This window comes from Lissotriton vulgaris, chromosome 9 (assembly GCF_964263255.1).
Source record: "Lissotriton vulgaris chromosome 9, aLisVul1.2, whole genome shotgun sequence".
Taxonomy (NCBI): Eukaryota; Metazoa; Chordata; class Amphibia; order Caudata; family Salamandridae; genus Lissotriton; species Lissotriton vulgaris.
In genome coordinates this window covers 255,953,415-255,968,254 of record NC_141697.1, presented here as the reverse complement: position 1 = coordinate 255,968,254, position 14,840 = coordinate 255,953,415, and the positions used below count along the sequence as shown (strand labels likewise).

The 14,840-nt window shown below is 43.6% G+C and overlaps 1 protein-coding gene across 2 annotated transcripts in view; it reads right to left on the bottom strand.

The window, feature by feature from the left end:
• Window positions 1-14,840, bottom strand: part of LTBP2 (latent transforming growth factor beta binding protein 2) — a 1,419,414-nt gene that overhangs the window by 506,145 nt on the left and 898,429 nt on the right. For both annotated transcript variants that reach the window (XM_086937485.1, XM_086937488.1), the window contains exon 9: window positions 10,126-10,200. In XM_086937485.1, coding sequence (XP_086793611.1) covers window positions 10,126-10,200 — 75 coding nt within the window. The remainder of the gene's footprint in view (window positions 1-10,125; window positions 10,201-14,840) is intronic.

The window sequence follows — 14,840 nt, the reverse complement described above, 5'->3', positions numbered from 1 at the left end:
TCCCAAATCATATCTAATATCTTGTGTTTGAGGAACTGTATTATCTAGAAGGAAAGGTCTCTCGGGCAGAGGCTATTCTATACTGACTGCTAGTGCGTGCATATGTGACTTCGTGTCTACGTGTAAAGCAAGGGGGCCATGGGCCTACCATGGTAACAGGAGCTATGAATTACTTGCACGGAGACAGGAAGGCCAGGCCCTTTGCTCTGCAACTGGGGAGATGTTTTCCTAAACTACTAGACAGGAATGTATTTTCGAGGAGCGGAGCAGATAACTTGAAGGCTGAATACAGTCTTGGCAGGCAAGCAGGTCGAGCCAGGCACCGCTCGCCTCACAGGGAGTAAGGCAGGGGTCAGGAAGCAGCAGACTGCAGCTTTTAGAAACAGGAGGCAGAAGGGGCTCAATGGCAGGAATCAGAGCCTAACTCACCAGAGCGAGTAAAACATGAAAGTGCACCATGTAAAGACGTTGGCAAGGCACACTTAGGAACTGAATATCCGACCCATTCTTGTTGGATCTGAAAGAGGACATGTTAACGTTGGACGCAAATGTATTTGCGTCTTCATAGCTGGAAGTGGAGGGAACATACATGTACTTGAAGCACGTACATGGAGCCGTTGGGGTCTACGTTAGGGGACACAATTGACCATAAAATTCATATTACCTCACATTCACCCCGGTCCTCGGAAGCTTGTTTCCGGTCCAGGGAAGGCATGGCTTGGCAGTTCGGCCTGGACTGTTCCCATGATGCACAGGTTCAGACTGATTTGCATATGGCCATGTCTGAACTGGGGTGGCAGAGTGGGCTAAAGAAAGGTGATGGATTAAACCTAGATCTGTTGACTGGGTTTGAGTGTTTGATTGGTTCAGATGCTCCGTCCATCACCACCCCCTTTTGTACCGCTTTGTTTGCCATAAGTTGGCAGGGTATGCTCAGACGTGAGTCCCTTGCTCACTTTGCCACTGGATTCAAGCAAGCAGGGCTGAAGACGGCTGAAATGCCAGAAACCGGTTCTCGGAAGCTTGTTTCCGGTCCGAGGAAGGCATGGCCTGGCAGTTCGGGCTGGACTGTTCCCATGAGGCACAGGGTCAGACTGATTTGCATATGGCCATGTCTGAACTGGGGTGGCAGAGTGGGCTAAAGAACGGTGATGGATTAAACCCAGATCTGTTGACTAGGTGTGAGTGTTTGATTGGTTCAGATGCTCCGTCCATCACCACCCCCTTTTGTAACGTTCTCAAGTGTAGCACATGATTTATGTCACTGGGTGGCATGGAAATAACTGTCATTCACTTAGGATTTCAAGCTGGACCTTGATAAAAGAATGTCAGTTCACTTTCTTCTTCACCAAAGCTCAATGCAACATCACAGAGGAAAAAAGTGGACAGGATGGGCCAAGGTAAGAGCTCTGTTGATGTCTTTGTTTAAAAGACAGGGATGGACCCTGGCACTGAGAAAGAAAGGCTGCTGCTGTTGTGACCTGAAGAGCGAGTAGGCTTGTTTGCTGATTATATGTCCATCCTCGCCTCTATAAGCTGCAAAGCTCAGCTGCTTCACGCCTGCATAAAGGCCTCCTGGCTTTGTCAATGTCAAAGATTGGACTCTAAGACAGCCTGTTAAGGTTTTGTCTTGATTTCCCAAAGAAAGGGTGACTCGTTCTAGTAGCCATGGTGCTGGCCTGCACTTAAGTGATTTATTTAGAGTACCCCAGTTAGGAGGAAAAACACATGGGTAAAAAACCTGTCTGGCAATCCTATAGTTCTTGACTGAAGATGAAAAGTAACACAGAAATAGTTAAGTTGGCACCAAGTTCTCTTGAACATCAGGGAAGAGGAAAGAGCCAAGCAAGAATTCAAGAAGAAAATCCAAAAGTGTATTCAGCTGCGTAGGAGCAAATATTTGAGGCAAAAACAGCAAGTGGGCAATGAACGTGATGAAAAATAAAGGAGCAAATGTGTTGTGAAAGATTCTTTCCTCCTTTATGCCTCCTTTATATATGATTCAAACAGTAGCTGACATCACAGGAAAATACTCAACTTCATCTTGGATTGTGAAACTCAGATAGAACCCCCTGATCAGATCACATTCTTTGGAAGGGCAATTTATAAATCTTATCATACCCTTTTCCAAGAACTCATGTCATCTTAGTGCACAAAGAAGAAGCCCATGTATTGCATCTTTTTTCGAATTCAGAACTCTGTTGTGTACGGTCAGGCCGCATAATCACCAAGCCACACACTGAGCTCTGCCTCTTGCTACCTGCCAACTGACGGCACAGTTAGCGCAAAATCTTTCTCTAAGCACTCACAACCTCTGGTTCTCTCACCATGGATTTCACATTCAAGGAGCTAGCTTAAGATCAGTGGGCTGCTTCTGCTGGGCAGTCTACCAAAAAGCATTGTAGGAATGTGCATTCAGACTCTGAACTCTGTTTCTCCTGCCAAGAAGAGAACAGACATTGTGCTGAGGATGCAAATTAAGAGGGACTACTTTAGAAGCCAGCATAATGGTTTGCCCAATGCGCTTTTCATCCTCTGTGGTGGCCCCATGCTCTGGGGTGTGGGGGTGAACATGGTTTTCCTCTGCTGTCAATTGACAGGGAAGTTTGCACTACCCATAATGCACATGTTGCCCACCTTTCATGGGAGTGATCCAGGCCCCAAGACTTGTGTCTAGTGTTCCCTCCTCTCTGAGTCTAATAGCCTTGTACTTGACTTCCATGCTTCTCCCCCACCTCCAAAACGGATTAGAGACCTCAATGTGGTGCAGCAGGTCAAGGCTATAGTTTCCAATTATTTGCTACTCAGGACTGCATTAGTAAGCCTGATAGGGAAGAGCAGAGCTCCATGTCCAGCTTCTCTGGAGGCCACGCCTTGACCCACTGCACCACATTATAGTTTCCAATCCGTTTTGATCGGATGAAGCCGGAATCAGCGGGTCCCCTCGTGCAGTTCTAAACAATTGTTTAATTTACGCGCCACATCACTCCTCAGCCCCTTCACTGGCGGACGCCAGTCACAGTTGAAATAATTTCACGCTCTCCGCTTCACGTATCAGGTTTTCATGCCCATTGAGGCGATCTGCTTTACCTTCTCCCCGGCATCGCCAGGTTTTGAATTCAGCTTACTTACTATTGCTATGTCCTGAAGATGATCTCAAACAGTTGAGATCGAAACGCCGTCGACCCCCTACAACAAGAACTCTGTACACTTTTTATAACTTATTCATGTGGAGTTCGCCTATGTGTTGTCAATGCAATGTATATATTTTAAAGTCAGCCCCACTTATCACGTCACGCTTGTTGTCACTTTCCTGTGTGAGCACCTGAATTTCTTTCGTGCATATTTTCATAAAATAAATAACAAACGTTATTTTGTCTCACAGGTCCCTGTTCATATTACTTATCGCTCCCTGAAATATTCATTATCAATCTTGACTTTAGCGCATTGTCCCCAATTTTGACACTGCCTTTTTCTTTGGGCCTTTTCGGCCACATAAGAACCATTGTTTTCTAAAACATCTGACCTGATACAGGCACAGTTTGTAGAATGTTAGACAATGCCTGTCAGTTGTCTCTGATTCCTGAGTTAACTCCCTTCCATGCCAATGACGCACACACATAAGTGACAGTCAGAATTTCAATTGCAAAATTTACATAATATTAGGCTAAGTCCAAGACTGTATCAAGGTGAAGGTGACCAAGATGCTAGAATTAGGAATGATGAAACACTTCCAAAGTCCATGGGCCAGACATGTGATGTTGGCATCAGTACACTAGTCAAAAGACCTGCAGTTCTGGATTGACTATCTGGGTATCCACATTGTAACAAAGTGTGATTCCCCTCCCGTGTTTGATGCTGACAATATTGTAAATAAGTTGGACATAGCTAAACACATCATCTCATTTAATTTGACCAGTGACTATCCGCAAATTACATTGCCCATGGAGCCATGGTGAAGGCAGAGTTCTCGATATTTGATGGTGTTTACCAATGCAATTCAAGTTGAATATATCAGTCGCTTTCCAGGGAACTGGGAACCAGGTGTTGGATGACCTCTAGGTATTCAATGCCAACGAAATAGAAAATATAGCTGTCTCTCGTCTAGAAGCTAAACCAACCAAATGTCATAATAGCCCGTTTTCTGTAGTGTTCCTTCGGCACCAAGGAAGAAGTAGACAGATTAAATCTTTGGAAGTTTGTGCAGGACTAGAAGTGCCACTACTCAGACACTTTTGAAAGCGTTTCTAGATCTCATATGGTGTTCCTGAAACTTTTTTCCCTTGGATGGGACATATCTGCCCCACTGACTGTCCTGGCCCCACAAAAGCTGGCTAAGGCCGTTAAAGAACAAGTTGTACAAGACAGGGGCACTAGAATTCTCCTGATATGTCAGTTTTTTTAATAGCACAAACTGATGCTTCCCACAAGGAACCTGGATTTGTTTTTGCTCATTGAAATAAGAAAGGCAAGAAGCATCCAGTGGCCCTCATCAGAGCTAGCATGTTTTTCAAAAAACATAACTTGCCTGTGATCAAGCAGGGGTGCTGTGCATTCACATTAAACAGTACATGTATGGGATTCACTATATATTCCAGATTAATCTTAAGTGGCTGATGGGAATGAATACAAGTTCTGTGGAGGTCCATTTCCCTGCAAGGATTGTACTTCACTGTGGAGCACAAAACAGCGAGGTCTCCTGGGAATATTGACAGAGTTTTGCAAGGTTTTCTTACATGACATAGTGATGCTCATAGACTTTTACATACATTGTATGTTGCATATTCATTACATCGTTATATATATATTTATATTTGTACTTGTTTATGTCTGTCCTGCATTCCAGTGGAACGGTTTATGTTCATCTAGAATGTGGAATACTGATAGGTAATTTTCCCCTGCCGGTTGGCTATCTGAGGTCGATGTGCTGTGCTGAAGTATTAAACTCTTTAAACTCTATCTCAATGTGGATTTATACTTTCCAACATTGGCAATGGGCTACAGAGGAATATAGGTCATACTTGGCGGCACAAGACCAATATTTTGTCTGAAATATCCTGAAATCCAACTGTGTTAATGTATCCAGTGTTGACCGACTACCTATGGAGTTTTGCCACTGGCTTATGAGGATTTTACAATAATTAAATGCGGCCCTTACTTACTTTGGAACTCCAATGGATTTCAGCTGTACGGACAGTGTTCATGGCTTCATCGACGCTTTGGCCGTGCACCCATCTCGTGGTTTTGTGCTGTTCGTGGCAGTTCAACCGACTCTACGGCTGTGCACACAGCGTGTGGTTTTGTGCTGTTCTTGGCACTGCAACTGACTCTATGCCAATGCACACAACACGTGGTTTCATCCTGCTCGTTACGATGCAACCTGCAACTAAGGGCCTTATTATGATGGCGGTCGGTCGGACCACTGACTGCTGTTGTGGTGGTCAGGAGACCACCCGACATGTATTACAATGTGACAGAAGGGCTGGAGGTCGTATAGTGCTCCTTTACATGGTGGCTTGTGCTGTGGCACAGGAAAAGGGCCACAGCACAAGTCGCCCTGTAAAGGAGCACTTCCTGCACCTCCATGCACCGTGTGCCAGACTCCATGTGATGCCTGGCACACTTTGCATGCAGGTGAGTGGGGGCACTAAATATTCCCCTTGGGCCACTTTACAGTGGCCTTTATATGGAAAGGGGCCCTTTTTGGGGCCCCCAAAATCCGATTCCCACAGCCTTTAAATGGCGGTCTTTCAAACATGAAAAGGCTATCGGAAATGGATATCGAAATCCAGATGGCGGTGCCTGCCTCGCCACCACCTCTATTCGGGATTGCGATTCTGACCGCCGCCCAACAGGATCAGTGATCCTGTCAGAGGCAGCGGTCTTCCCTCGACCAGTCAGGGTCCGACTGCCTAGATTGTAATCTGCCAGTTGGACAGAAGGGCTGTCGTCAGTCAGACCGCCACCGACGACCTGACGGTCGGATCAACACAGTAATCGGACCCTAAGACTTGGTCACATCAGTATTGAATCACTACAGCCTCTCCGGGACGAATTCACTCAATACTGATGTGACTTGGTCACATCAGTATTGAGTGATTTATACTAGAGCACAGAATGATGGTGAGTCTTTTGATGTACTTCTGACTGCTTTAAGAGATTTATGCAATTTTGGTCCCATGAATGATGAAATGATCAGAGGTCAGATAATTGTTCAATTAAACAGTAAGAAGATCCTGGAACAGTTATGGGCAATGAGGGGATCCTAAATTACAGGATGCCATTACTACAGTAAAGACGTTAGAACCGTCAGAGAAATGGATGTCTGTCAGTAATAGGTGTGCGAATATGAGTGGTAATAAGGAGGTGTGTAGTGTAAACCTATCAGAGGTGAGCTGATCAGATGTGCGTAGTGTGAGCAGGTCTGGCCACAATGGTTCAGGCACAACCAAGAAAGTTGAGGGGTCGGTGTGTGTTATAGATATAGTAGTGATACACACATTGCTTCTTTCGCTTGGTGTCCTGCTATAGCCAAGGAGTGTAAGAAATTAACTCCTTTCCCTCTGTGAATGCATGTGAAAATCTTTTTGAAGAGCAGGTAGTGGTACCAGGGACCACTGCCTACTGAAACTGAAACGCTTAATTTTTGTTTTCGAACCGTGTCTCGTTTTCCTTTAAGGAAAACAGGCTGCATAAAACAAAAAGTTGCTTTATTTAAAAGCAAACGCAGACAAGGTGGTCTGCTATCCCCAGCAAGCCACCATCCCTGTGTTATTAGCGATTTCCACTGGCTTGCAAATTGCAAACTAACTCATGAATATTAATGCAGTAGGTCAACTGTGACCGCATTAGGAATCGCTAAATATGTCAAGGACACATTTGTACATAGGTCTTTGCTATTTCATTACAGCAAATTGCAAAATCTTCTATTAGGAACTCGCAAAATGAAAACCTACACACATGTGGCCCTATATCTTTATGTATATATTTACATTTATACTTGTTTATGTTTGTCCTGCATTTCAGTGAAACGGTTTATATTCATTTGAAATGTAGAATACTGGTACATTATTTTCACCTGTTGGTTGGCTAAGTAAGGAAATTGTGCTATGCTGCCACATTAAAGACTATAAACTCTTCATCTCAGCGTGAATGTATGCTTTCTGACAATATATGCATATTAAAACAGAGATATACATTTAGCACAGGTTCTGAAACTTATACAGGAGACATTGACCCTGTTAACTTAGGTATTAACGTAGAACCAGGGAGGGAGGCCGGGTAGATGTATGGTGAATGGAGGTTTGCATAAGAGTAGGGATCAAGAGAAGGTAGATGGAGAAGAGGGGGTATTTAGTTTCCTTCTGAACACAAAGAGAGAGAAGGGAAGTTTGAGGTGCGGGGTCTTCATTCCACTCAGGAGGTATGAAGGAAGATAGCCTTTCTGTATTTTTAAATTTCAAGAATGACTTGGTTCATGCTGCTTTTAGTGTCAGAGTCATATATTTTGTTAAATCATCAGGTAGTTAGGTGTGTAATACTTTCTTTTTTAGATCATGCATGAGGATTGGAATTTGATGCATATTTCAGAAGGGAGCCATTCAAGGTTTTTGAGGGTTGTATAATGTGATTATTTACATTGGCAAGCAACCAGGCATGCAGCACCAGAGAATATGGCTTGAGAGGCATGTGGTTGACATCAGGGACGCCAGTCAGCAAAGGGATTTCATCATCAACACAAAGGCTGGCATGGTTGAGTAGATGTATGAGGCGACACGCTGTCTAATCTTGTTCAAGGGGGTGATCTGAAGCCACACTAATTGGTATGTTTTTTGTGTGCTTTTTAGGACAAAGATACCGCACATTGCTGTGAATAGTCTTGTATGTTCTTTCTGGCCTGTACTATATTTTCCTTCAGTAAATTCAACAATCTGTGATTCCACTTGAGGTAGCCCACATTTTTCCACTGTTCACTATTAACTCTGCTCACAGGGGCTGAATGAGGGTCACTCAAATTGAGCCCCCAACCTGAGTGAAGATGAGCACTTTCCTCTCGTCCCTGCCTCTGAGATGAATGAGCCTTTTTACTTGTACCCTTGAGGAGAGGTCAGTCCTGTAAAGGTCTGTCTAGTCCCAATACCTTTGTTCCCTTATCTATACTCATATGTGGGACATTTGTGGGTTGCATATATGTATCATGACAATTCTTCACTGTGTAAGCAAGTGAATGGTGGTTTCCATTTGAGATAGCATGTGTTTGAACGCACAAGTAAGTGGCCTTCTTGTAAGCTGTTCTTTTCACTTCTTTGACATACCAGCCAAAACACTCATGTGCTGAGGGCCCCAGCCACAAAACAAATCTTGCTTTTTGGGTAAGGGAGGTTTCTCGTTTTCTAACCTTATTAGGTGTATGTTTTTTCGCTACAGTAAAACTCCCTAGTACCCCTGCTTGCTTTCACTGTTACCTCATAACAATGGCTTGCTCTAGGACTGTGCATGGCTCAGATTAAAATATCACATTGATCAAAGTTGCTTGACTTTGGACTCCCTGCTCCAGAAGCTCACCTAAAGGGCACCCAAGTAAGAAAGTGCACCTCTCCCTGACCTGGACTGGACCTCTGGTTGAATCCACTTGGTGCCATTTTTTTTCTTTTGTAATCTTGCATACCAGTCTTTTGTCTCCTTCACATAATTTTGGCTGCTCCATTAGGTAAGTATGCAACGCGGGTGATGGATGAAATGCTTGACTTCATCTCAGCCACTGGTAATAAATACATTTACACGTTTTATTACTGACCAGTAAATGTAAATCTTCATAAATCAGCGATTTGGAACTACAATTCATTTAAAGGTACCATCCAGTAAATGATGTCACATTATGCCTTAAAATCCAAGCAGACGTCATCAAACAAAACAACATTCTAGCCTGCACATTGACGCAGGAGTGGCTAAAGGTATCTGCTTTTGTCTCAAGGCAATTTAAATAACTCCCCAGATCGCCGTGACTTCATCTCTATTTGTGTATTTGGCAGCTTCAGTAGCTGGAGAAAAAAATCTACAAAACGGAGAAACAGCGAAAAATTTGTATTTTGAATTTTTGATTCACTTTCGTGTAAAAAAAAAAAAAATACGTTGGTTGGCCCATCCAAGGCTTGTTTGTTCTGTGAGACGAACTGTCTCACATGGTATTATAAATTGTACCGCGATTGGCCGCTTGATGTCAGCAGTGTACCATACATCACGATCGCGGTGTCGCCCTCAGCCTGTGATTCAGGTAGATAACGTTTTATAGGGAACAGGCTGAAACATTTGACCCATGGTGTATGTACTATCAGCCCTGTCAAGCTCCCCAGGTCCACGCGTGATGTGCTGCTTCACAATATACCTCAGAAGAAAAACATGTTTCGCTCTTCCTGCGACTCTGGAACTCCGCAGGCTTGTGTGTTTTGTAATTCGTCAGATTATAAAGAAATGTTCCCCCACTGCTGAATGACCAGTTGGCGCTGAACGTTCATAAACTGGCTCTAAAGACGTAAGTGTTAAACTTTCAACACTAGAGTAACCTGTTGTCAAAAAGGAACAGGTCTGTATTCCATGGGAACCTGGGAGATGGGCCCTGGGCATGGCTGTCGCGTCCATTTTGATACAATGTTCACACATTTACAGCCAGCACCTGAATGGTGTGTGTGAACAAGGCTTCAGGAGATCCAGCACATGAACGGTGTGTGTGTGTAACCAAGGCTTCAGGAAACTGATCAGTTGAATGCTTTAGAAGTAACAAGTCCACACTGAGCAGAGATTGTATGTGGAAGTGCATTTTCACATTATTAGATTTGCATAGAGAGGTGCTCTAATAGGTGGTAGTGCAGTGTTCAAGGTGCTCTAAAACGTGCATGACAATACATGGAACATTTGATCAATAAGAGAGCAATTAGGACTCATCATGTTTGGACTGCAGGTGTAAGGATTAATTGTAACCATTCAGACCACTTGTTAATCCAAAACAGGGTAGAAACCCTATTTCATTTAAACATTCAGTCAAACATTTCCTTGTGTGAATCTGGGGTACTCCACTCTCTCTTGATTGTTGTATGTGTTTCACAGATCAAAGAAAATAACCCTTACCTTGACAATGTGTCTGATTCAGCCTCTTGTATCCCCCAGGACATTCCAGTCGGCCGTTATCAATCACTGGATGAGCTGGGAATAAAAAACGACAGCCATGAATCACTAAAATGGGAGAGATCATTAAACAAGTTCTATGTCAGAAAGGTTACAGGGCCGGATCCGGTATGAGTCCATCACGCAGTATCATGTATGCACATTCTATGAGGTCATCTTTCCCACACCAGAGGGCCTTTAGGTTATGAGAGGGAAGAGCATCTCACCCACAAGCAAAGATCGTTTTGGGCAGAATTTTCGAACGGAATTCAGAAGCACTAGCGATTTTAAACAGCTGCAATTCTTTCCGATGCTACCTGCATTGTAACATCTTATAATTATCCCTGTTTTGAGTAATCTGATAACTAAAACAAAGTAGCCCTAAAATTAAATATGTACAATTCAAACTTTACTCAGTACCTCAGACCATTACTCATGACATGCCACGGAAGTGCAGACACCATCTGCCACTGAAAAAGGTTTCATTTGAATGTGCTTTTTGGACCTCATACTGTGGACTGAGGCGTGTGACACTGGATGAGCCACTCCATTCTCTGAAAAAATGGCACCCCTTTCACTTTCAGTTCTGGTACTGTTGTGATATGTTTGCTGTGATAGGAGATCTGACCACTGGAAGGTGTATGGTATTTATATCCATTCAGATTGAGGAGAAACGCATGTTTCAATATTCAGCCCAATAAACGTCTTTAACGTTTAACAGACCTTAAAGCAAACTAGCAGCTTATGTCAGAATAGTTTCAAATCACGGGGTATTAAATAAACCCCCAGATATAATTCTTTCACGGCAACAGCTAGTATAGTAGAGTGTATTCTGATCTATTCCTAAGTCACGTTTGTCCTGAAGCGTAAAATGGGTTTGAGATAGGAGATTTCGTTTTTAGGATTTGAACAATTTCATATATCATATTTTTTCCAGTAGATGAATTACATGTTTGGGCTACTGGTAATGTCATCTGGCAAATAATGAAAAACCAGGAAGAGAGACTGCCAGTAGTGGCAGCAGATGTGATTCCCTTCGCAGAAGGACAGGGCATGGGGTTGTTGAGGAAGAACACTCGGAATGCAAGGTGTTAATGGTCACTGTGGGTAACTTCTATTCACTGACGACGCCTCACTATGTCTACTCGTCTTTAAAGAAACAGGGCGTTGCTAATTTCATTCACAAGGACATCTGGAATGCAGTTCTTGAAGAGAAACTCGTGGTTACAAGAAGACACTTTTCCATTTCGAAAGAATTTTGCATTCCTGCTTCTACGCTGTCCACTTTGACAATTGGCCAGCCCCAAATCAAATACCACAATACTGGTATTACATCAGTGTGCTGCAAAAAGAGGTGTGTTTTTATGGACATTTTTGACACATTCTTTACTTATAGTCTGTCGAGTCGAATCACACAGCAAGACTTTGCATTAGGAATTCTTTGATAAAGTCTTAAAGCAAGAAGGAACTCTGGAGTTTCCTGCTGTCCCTGAGAAGGAAACAGTAGCCCAGATTTGGCACTTGATTTTTTCTATTTGCTGGAAAGGAAGGGGCCAGGACAGTAGCCAGATAGTCTCTTCGCAAGACCCCGAAGGGTATAGAAAGCTAAGGGTCTGATTTACGGTTTGGCAGACGGAGAAAGGCAGACAGGGTGAGGGAGGACTTCATGTCTGCCATCCTGAAATTACTCCACTCACTGCCATTTAGAAAGGCACGTGGCCCCACAGATATCAATATATATTGGCAGGAACCGCCATTACAGTTGTTCCTGTCAGTGTAGGAACATCTTGACAGACGGCTCCATTAAACATAACTGCCAGCAGTTAAACTTTTACAAAGATCTTTGTTTTCCAAAAACAAACTCCCAAAGCAGGAGTTTGTTTTTGAAGACAAAAAAAACTAATGACCCCCACACCACGGAGGTCTTCTCTCATAGGGTGGGGGTCATTTTCTTTTTCAATAAATGTCCCTACCACCAGTATATACCTGGCAAAGAGTGGCAGTAAAAAAAAAAGCCATCTGACAACCCACTTTGAAAAGGGCGTACGGTCGGATGGCTTACCTCTGACGGTTCCTACTCCCTAGGGCCGTTGGATGAAGGTTGCACATGGATAGTGCCACTATAGACATCACTTGAAGATTTCTGAGAGACAAATTTGAATGCCCGCAATATCACCACAGAAGATCAAGGTAACTGGCTTCGCCTCAAACCTTTCAGATTCTAAACAGCTTTGTGCTGAAGCTCCAGAGTGAAAAAATTGTGGTGCACAGCTGTCCTCTAATCGGCATGTTTGAAAATGATGTTTTGGTACTGAGTATTTGCAGCACTATCTACTTTAACCCAAACCCTTACCTTCTTGGCGTCCGATTCCGATCTCGCTAGGAAAGCCCTCCGTATGACTCGGATCCGGAGGACTTTCTGAGCGAAACGTGCTCCGGAAGTCTTAATGAGCGAGTACAATGCAGCTGTATGCTTACGGACTCGCTTCGCTCTGAGTCTATTTGAACTCTATGGGAGCCTGTGTACAGACGTGTACACCGGCTCCCATAGCAAAAAGGTGTGGGTGGAGAAAAGCGTACACCCTGTGGCAGGCACCAGATAGTGCCCGCCACACTGTGCATGCCTGGATCGGGGGTACCCATGGGCACACCTCTGTGACAGATTCAGAGGGCCCAGGGTGAAGGCGGCCTGATACGGCCCCTCGAAGTACAATTCAGACAGCCGTTTTGTCTCGCTGAGACCGTGGCGAAGCAGCTGTCCGAATCATGCATCATACTCGCTCGGTCGGAATTCGGCTCCATTGCGCGGAAGGATTCGGCTACGAACGAGTCATATAGACAGGTTCGGGTCCCAGAAACGACTTGGTCGATGTGTACACGATCTTCGCATCGTACTTGGTCGTTAGGGCCTGTGTACGATTCGAACGGACTCAAGGGCTACGAATCAGATCAGCGAAAGCCAAATCCGATTGGGGGGCCTTCCGAACAACGTCGGAATCGGGCCCCAAGTAAGGTGTCAGGGGAATCTTATTCTAAAAAGATTCATGGCTTTGGAACACTTTTGCATTGTTTAACCTCGTTAAATCCAAATGGCAAAAAGTATATTTGGATCTCCGACAAACTAATTTCGGTAAGTCATGTACTTCTCATTTCCAATTTGTGCACCGTTGTATCTGTTTTGCTTTAAGGTAACTCTTGAACCCCTTTTCTGTTGCACTTTAGTTTTCATACCCCATTGTATCTTTTACTTAAACATCACATGGACATGGTAAGTTCCTTATTTCTTACTCAATTGCAGGATTTATTTTCCACTTAATTTGAGATCTAAACTATCGTCCAGGCTATGCTGCCAAAGGCGGGCACAGATTATCCACATTTCTTTACTCTTTAGAATTCCAACACAGGCTAGCTTCACACACTCAAAGTTCATTATTTGCTTTTGCACCAAGGCACCAGGGTCCAATTTGATAAATGGAAAAGCACCAAAAAAACACACTGCAAGAGAAGTGGGAGAATAGTAAATTCCTAAACCACAGCAAGTAATAATTTCACTTGGGAGGAAACAGTGGAAGAGGGGGAGGGGCATAAAGGAGTCATACTTGATTTAAAGCACTCCAGTGGTCCTGTAAAATCTGAGCCCATTCGACAGGAGAGGAATCTAGGTCCCATGGATATATTCAATCGCCTGCAGCAGATTCCCGCTCCCCCAAGAACAAACGCAGCTGATATATTAGTTCCTGCCCTCTACAGGAAGCCAGCCAGGTCAGCTAGGTGATGCGGACAATATCTCCATTTCCAAGCACTGAGTGCTTATAATGGAGAAGGTAAGACACAACTACTCTAACAGGAGTTGGCCTTAAACACATCAATGAATCTGCAGCAGGATTATACAGAAGAGAGAACAGTTTTGTTGGCAGCACTGGTGAGAGTCACAGCTGTGGATCAACGTGTGGCAATGACAGAGCAGACGCATGGGATACACAAGCAAACATGACATTATTTATACTACACAAAGCTCCTATTAGTGATATCCACTAGTCTGAAGACTGTGATCATGCAAGTCGTTTTCGACTCCTACTAATGAGTGGTGTGTCATCTTCTGTGTGCACTGTATGAAGGCTTGTGATTGGAGCACTCATGTGACTGGAGTGCTCTATAAGGAGGTGTGTGTTGTGAATAATCCGTATGAAGGTGTGTCATCTCCTGAGAAAAGCAAACTATCAAATCGTACTTTGCTAGTTAATGCAGCATCAGCTTGGTTGGTCTGCCCTAACATGCTATGTCCAGGTGGTATTGTAGAAAGTATCACATCGTGGAACATGTCCTTTGCTTATAAGGGATTGTGCACCTTTTAGTTCACGTGGGTACTTTAGATTTAAGACAGTGGCAGTTATTAGGTTGTGCCTTTGAATTTTTATTAAAATAGAAGGGTTACTGAGTAGAAACAGGATTTGTAATTCGGTCGTACAAAGTCAAAAGAAGACTGTTTGATTACAGGATAAACAGATGCATGGTTTTCACCAAAAAAGAAGAAAGAACAAAATTATTACCTGTAACTACAGTTCTTTAGCATCTCTCAGAGATTCACACGTTTGAATTATTTCCCAAAGTCGGTCTGAGAACCTTTGGTCGTGAATATTATACTTGGAAATATTTCAATAGAGCAACTGGCATTAAAA